This window comes from Plectropomus leopardus, chromosome 19 (genome assembly GCF_008729295.1).
Source record: "Plectropomus leopardus isolate mb chromosome 19, YSFRI_Pleo_2.0, whole genome shotgun sequence".
Classification (NCBI taxonomy): domain Eukaryota; kingdom Metazoa; phylum Chordata; class Actinopteri; order Perciformes; family Serranidae; genus Plectropomus; species Plectropomus leopardus.
Window position 1 is genome coordinate 7291296 of NC_056481.1, and position 7076 is coordinate 7298371.

Here is a 7076-nt window from a genome sequence, read left to right on the forward strand (position 1 = left end):
CTTTAGGGTGAACTGTTCCTTTAAATGATATGGAGACATCACTGCAGTCCAACCTCCATTTTTGGGAAAATGCCATCTGATAATACACTTGTGTACAAAAACAGATGCCAGGTACGCACCTGTCCGTGTTGTTGCTTTGGCTCGGATTTACTAGAAGCTGAAAAGCATTGTGGGAGATTTTAGCGCGGCAGGAACACAGTCAGCAGAGTCAGCCAAGTGCTAATACCTTAACTGCACCCGCACACACACACACTCAGGGAGGGGGAGAGGGAACAGCTTTAGTGAGGATTTGCTCCGTATTAACCCCGAGAGGGGACAGAGCCAGCTGGAGTACAGGGAAGACGCATCCAGACGGGCGTGCAGAAAAAAAACAAAACTGTTTTTGCACAAAACAAAAGTGCAAGATGGGAACTGTGTGGCTGCAGGATTAAAGCGAGAGGCAGTTTAGGTTGAGGTCGATTTCCTCACAGCAGCTAATGACACCAAAGGCCGGCGCTAAACGAAAGAAATCTAGCAAAAGGAGAAAAACACCAAAAATGTGCAGTGATTTCTGCATGAGGATGTCAGCTTGAGAAATTCTCACCAGCAGCGGTTGCAGGGAGCAGAATGGGACACCCGAATGTGCCACTCGTGTACACGTACGCTCGTTCCCACAGGGATAAACGCAGGTCCAGTCAACTGCGACCCTACACACCAAACGGTGAGTGGAGCAGCATGGTTACTTATGTCTTACTGGGTACCGGTACATGTGGGATCTAGATGTTTGCATTGACTTAAATGTAGTTGTATTAACTTTTATCTATTTCTAGAAGCTACACACTTTTACACACGTGTGTTGGGGACGCTTTGCAGGATAATAATTAATTCACACTGGAAGAAGTTTAACTACAGCAAAGCTACCACAGGAATAAAAGACACAAAGACACAAAATTACAACAAAATTTGAGAGGTAGGACTCACCAGAGGCCCCACATTATGATTTAAGCATGATACTTAAGTCACAACATAATATTATTGCGATCTGCTGAAGATTGCAACATGATTCATTGCAATTTGATACCTTTTTTCTAACTATACTGTTTATCCCCCTTACATATTTTATTTTTGCCACAAAATGTATCTAGTAAAAATAAAAAAGCAACTGATCTTAATTTTAACAGGTTATCAAAAGTTAAATCGTATTTTAGATGATAATTTATATAAATACAAAAATCTATACTTGGCATCTGTGTATTGATACAATATTGCCACACAAAAAATTGCAAATGCCAAAAAAATGCAAATCAACTGAGCAAAAACTGCCCACTTTTTCACATAATATATAAACTAAAAACATAAAATACCCCACTAGGGTTGCAAATTGTAAGCACTTTCCTTAATTGATTATTGGTAAAATTAAAGATCAATTAATCGATTTCTGTTATTAGAAAAAAAGAACACAATAAAGTTACCTATTTCAAACAATACAAAATCATGCATATATTTTGATAGCATTGCTTATCCTATCAGTTATTTTATTACATTTCACATGTTCGATTAAATTTTTACAACCGATTAATCAATCATCAATTACTTGTCACATATCAATGCACCATTATTCATGGGAAAGTGCAGTAGTATATAATAGAGTCCAGGAGGCAACATTGCACCAAGCACATAACTTCTTCAAATAACACGCATAACAACATACATATAACAACTTCTCTGAACATTAATAAATAAATAGCAATAATCAATATTTATGGCTAACTGTGGTCAAATTGGGGTTCAATTACCAATGGTAAAATGAAAATAAAAAAAAAAATCCTTCCTTTCTTTTAAAAGGTTAATTTAAGCGTAAAAATGTGAAAATGTAAAAAATGTGACAGACATACACAATGACACTGCGGTGACAGGTGGTATAAAGTCAGTATGACCATCAAAACACCATTTTCACTTTCTATTTTTGCTAAAAATCAAGCATGTCACATTGGGGGGAAAAAAAAAATCAGCAAGACCTCGAATCTCTAAATGTGCCGCAGCTGAGCAGCACTGCTCACACAGGCAGTATGGCTGCTCTGACTTGTTAACACGGGCTCCAAAAAAATCAACAGGTTCTGCAACACACAGCTGCTGCTCAAGCAGGCAGATTGGCCGGGGATGCATTTAAAAGGATTTTCAGTGACAAAATTGAAGTACAGTTTTTTATTTATTTTTTTTTTAAATTAATGCTTTGCTCTACCATTTTAGGTAGCCATTGTCTCCCATTCAGTTCTTTATGAAAAAAATAGTACCTGCTTAGAAATTGTTTGAGTTGTGTACTATATCACAGACAACATCAATGTTGTGTTGATTTTGGCCAATTTACACCACCATTGTGTGGTCATGCAGGTTAAGTACGGTTTAATTACACTGTAACTTTTAATGGATTCCACAACTTGAACGAGTTTCAAGAGTTAACTGATTTCCAAATCACATGGAAAAAACTGGAGACCAATTGCTGCTATGAATTTTGCGGTGAATGGGCTACAACATACAATGAACACAGTGATTACTACCTCCAGTCACTCTGTTCACTGACCTCTGTATAAACTAATTGAAAGACCACTCAAATGGCTGGAGACTGGAGGGTTTTACGTTTGCTCCGAACAGATGAAACAATCTGACCAGAAAACTGCTGTTTCCTGCTGAAGTGTCCTTCACCAAAGCACTCACTATAAAGTCGGTCCGGTCAGTAATGTGAAACTGTTGTGGGCAGCTGGTCACAGGCAGCTGTCTATTACTTCCAGACTGGTGCTGCAACTCAGCTGTAAAAGTGCTTTGATTAATTTGAACGAGTAAATTCATTTAAAAGGGCTGTTTGTGACATCCAGAGCGGATCTATGATTCACACTGAGCTGGGATTGCCTGCACAAGGCTCTCAACATGGCAGAGCTGACAGCTGGCAGCTAACAGTAGGCAGGTTTCCATTACAGATTTGCACAAAACTTTAGTGATACTTTCAAACAACAATTGCATGATGACTGCGTTTCCACTGAGTGACGTTATGCGACTTCTCTTGCAAAGACATTCCAAGATTTCTGTTATTTCTGTTGCACCGCAACAGCACTAACTGTCATTATTTCCAATCAAAGGTAACATATGCCTGTTATGAAAGTGCTAAGGGAAAAGCAAGCCCTTTAAACCTGGGAACAGGCATGTATGAGGGATTTCTAGGAGGCCTTCCAGAAGATCCGTTCAACTTTTGAAGTTATGTGATGCAATAACACCTCTTGTGGCGCCTGCTGCATCATGTCCCTGAGAGCCAGTTTCTACAGAAAAGCGCTTAGGCATAACATCATGTGACCTATAAAAGCGAAAAAATTGTTTCCGTTGCAGTTTTGCAAAATATGCAAAAACATGCAGCACAAAAACTTTTTGCGATCATTTTTTCAAAATTGATGTGTTTCAATAATGCATAATTTTTGCAGTTTCTATTTGCACAATTTAAGGGTTAATGGAAACCTGCCAAGTGATAACAGCAAGAACAGTGCTAACAACAACAGTGCTGTTCCGTCATTATTGCTCTGGACGGCATTTAGGAGCCCTGTGGTTTCTGCATTATAAAAAACAAGGATGGAATAGCAGAATTTGATATTAAAAACATAGAATCAGCTGTAACACATGAAAATGGTCAAAATGTGGATTCAATTTATAAAAATCATGGTTCACCCTATCATTTTATGTCCTTGTTCACAGCTCTAAGCCGAATGAACAGAATAAAAACAATGCCGTTTTCGGGTCATCCAGAGGCAGCGTCTGATGGGTCTGCATCAAGCCAGCCCTCACACACGTTTCCACCGGCAGCTGCCGCTTATGTTGAGACCACAGTGCACCTGCAGGCGTACTCTGCCATGTAGTCTAAATGCATAACATGTATGCTAACAGTTAAATCAAACAGTAATAACTATAATCATTATACCTGCTAAACATCTGTGTGTACGTATGCTGTTGTTAGCATTTAGCCGGCCACAGAACCGCTCAGGTGGCTGAAGATTTTAAAAAAGACCAACATACAACCACTAAAAGCTCCAATCTATATTCGAAAGAGAAGACGTCTGGTTGTTTTGCAAGTAGGATATGTTGAAATATATATTTTCGTTGCTTCTGTCTCATTTAGCTGCAGCTTTTTCCTACTTTCCCATGCAGCATTCATACCTGCTGGCCTTCTACCCGTGCCTCATTTTATGGCTCTTTATATGTCTCTTCCCACAGACAACCTGAACAACGCATTAGGCGCCATCAGAGTCCTCGGTTTGGAGCTGATTGCAGACGAACTTAAACCACATCTGAACACTGTGCTAACCAACATAAAGGAGAAGAGTGAGTTCATTAACACTCTTTATCACTGTGATATTTCATTTATAATTGGAGCTTATTTTACAACCTGTAACAGCTATAATGTTATTAAATGTATCATAGGTTTCACGGTATAATGAGGGGTTTCAGGGTTATTTTTTTGTCTTTCATTTTATGCGATTTGAATTGCAAAATGCAGACAGCCCTGCTGCCACACGCAATTTACATATTTATGTTTCCATACATGCATACTTTATGCCTCCCACTCCTAGTGGCAGTGATATCACACCAGCTCCACATTTAAAAATGATAAAACCTGCAGCAAAAACCACAGCGGTGAGGGATGTGGAGCCGGGGGTTGAGAGGCTGTGAAGGGATCAGGTGTGTGACAGTTGTAAGTCCTCGGGAGACGTTAAGCTGTATTTGTGTCTCCCAGCGAGAGAGAGCAACAGGGGGGATAGAGAGGCGGAGGAGGGAAAGACGGGTCACAGAGATCACGCTGACAGTAAAGCTGAAACTGACGCAAGTCGCTATTCTGCTCAGGGGAGACACTTCAGGTGAATTGGGTAAACATTTTGACTAAAATCTGATAAAAGTAACTAATAACTCATATGAAACATCCCCAAAATTTTCCTTACAGTAAGGTAATTATCTGTGTCATTACAAGTCATCATACATTTTATTTCTTTAATATGCAAATGATGCATTATTGAATTAAAATATGCACTTATTTGCATGCATTTCCAGAACAGAAATCAGAACATTATATAAATCCAGGTTTTAAATCTTTTTTTCATATAGTTGACATATTATAGTTAAAAGGGTTTTGTGGAGAGAATTTGGGATATCTAATTTTCATCACTCATGTATAAATAAAATTTTATATAACGAGGACTCCCACAGTCATGAAATTGCTGTATGAATTATAAATTTGAAAACAAAATGTTTTCAAAGCCTGAAAAGAGTTGATAAATAAATAAACAGAATGTTTGTGAAAAAATTTAATTAACTTTGTTTTGGCTATTTTTAAAATAAGTTCATAAAAACAGTGAAAAATGTCTAACGTTACACGGAGTATGTTTCCTTTATTACGAATTTTTTAAATGTAGTGCTGCACTGCGTAACCTTTGAAATGTCACTTATTTCGCCTGATAACGTGCTGTAGCTGACAGTGGGGATTTCTAAAAAGTGAGTAAAGTTCATCTATTCAAAAGCTTGACAGACTTCATGCAACTTTATCTTTCTACCCAAATTCTTCCTTGGTGCTGACCGCATAAAATGAAGATAATTTGTCATGTTTAGTGTGTATTTGTATCAGTGTTGTGTTTACATGTGTGGCTCCACCTGTGTCCAGACAAAGGCGCCGCTGAGCAGGTGGTGATCAGTGGGATCCTGCCGATCTTGGCTCTGTCTCTGAGGAGCAGAGGACCGCTCACCCTGCTGACCGCCAAACTGGTGGCTGAACTCGCCAAGGAATGTAAGTTATTTATACAGATAGATACAGGTTGGTTTATTCATTTATTTATGCTTTGATTCAGAGGAGCTCCGTCTCCTGTTGGCAGGACCTTCTTCCTCTTTTTCTTTGTTTTTTTTTTAGTGTGGTTTAAAGTTCATTTGTTTTTGCTTCCTGTCAGCTGTGGTTCGTAAAGGTTTCGGAGATGCTGGTTTGGTTACGGCTCTGCTGTCTGTGCTGACCAGTACAGACCAAGAGCTGCTCATTCACGCTATAAGAGCGATCTCACGTATGTCCTACGACAGCTGTAAGTAACCAAAACAAAACATCTCTTGATGAGTTTTAGAAACTGGCCTCCTGTTTTCTTCCGACACAATCTTAACAAATATTTTCCTCTGTCGCCTTCAGCTAAGCTGCAGGAACAGTTACTCCGTCGAGGTGCGGTGCCTCGTCTCGTTGCCATCCTGCTCCGTTTCCCCGACAAGGAGGCCCTGGAGGAGGTGTGCCTTCAGGCCCTGTGTAACCTCAGTGGTATGGGCGTGGCGGAGGAGGCGGGCATGGTGTGGGAGAGGGGCACATCTGTGAGGCCGGGGGAGTCGGTGTTTCACGGCGTCTCTCCTCACACCTGTGGTTTCGCCTCCTCGGTGACTCTGGTGTGCGTGTCTCAGTGGGCGCCGGGTCAGTACGCCATCAACATCGAGGTCTTCCAGCGCTGCTCCTCCTCTTTCTGGAGCCTTCATGGGAACAAACGGACGGCTCGGTGGTTCCCATTCTCCAGTTTGGGAAGCTGTTCCAATCTGTACAAGGTGATCAAGTTTTCGACGAAAAAAGTTCCCCGGACGAAAAGTCTGAAGACTCGTGTGTTCCACACTTTCCTCTGACTGCGTAAAAACTGGAAACTGGTGTATAAAACTCTAAAGAGAATACTACAACCAGCCTAATGACACCAATTATTGGTTCACAGCAAAATATCAGGGGAATGTTTACACACGAGAAACCTGGACGGACAAACTTGGATATATTCAAACTGCAAACTCTATACCTGCTGACTTTTTTTACATATATTTTTGTTCCATTTGTTGGCATTTTGATTTTTTGCAGCTCATTTCAGCGACTTTTGCCGCACAGTACTCATTTTTTGCAATAGTTGAATCATATATATATATATATATACCATTTAGTTATTAATTGCTCCACACTTTCAGAGTGCAGAGCATACTCTGGGCACAGACGGAGCAGTAGAACTTCAGGTACAATAAAAGTGAAACTTAACCGTTCATTGTGCTGGGTCTAAAAGTTTGCATTC

At 40.1% G+C, this 7076-nt stretch overlaps 1 protein-coding gene across 1 annotated transcript; it reads left to right on the forward strand.

Moving 5' to 3' along the window:
* The first annotated feature begins 508 nt into the window (after positions 1–508).
* Positions 509–6651, forward strand: si:dkey-21e13.3 (uncharacterized protein LOC100150043 homolog). The gene is made up of 5 exons (XM_042507514.1): positions 509–700; positions 4234–4341; positions 5672–5794; positions 5952–6077; positions 6179–6651. The coding sequence occupies exons 1-5, from the start codon at positions 607–609 to the stop codon at positions 6649–6651; spliced, it is 924 nt and encodes a 307-aa protein (XP_042363448.1). The 5' UTR covers positions 509–606.
* Positions 6652–7076: the final 425 nt, after the last annotated feature.

What these genes read in the sequence shown, in the direction of transcription:
- si:dkey-21e13.3 (XM_042507514.1), top strand. Translation starts at nt 607, where the DNA reads ATGGGACACCCGAATGTGCCACTCGTGTACACGTACGCTCGTTCCCAC. An exon ending in GCGACCCTACACACCAAACG is followed by an intron (nt 701 to 4,233) that starts GTGAGTGGAGCA and finishes CTCTTCCCACAG; the next exon opens with ACAACCTGAACAACGCATTA. An exon ending in GGCTGAACTCGCCAAGGAAT is followed by an intron (nt 5,795 to 5,951) that starts GTAAGTTATTTA and finishes GCTTCCTGTCAG; the next exon opens with CTGTGGTTCGTAAAGGTTTC.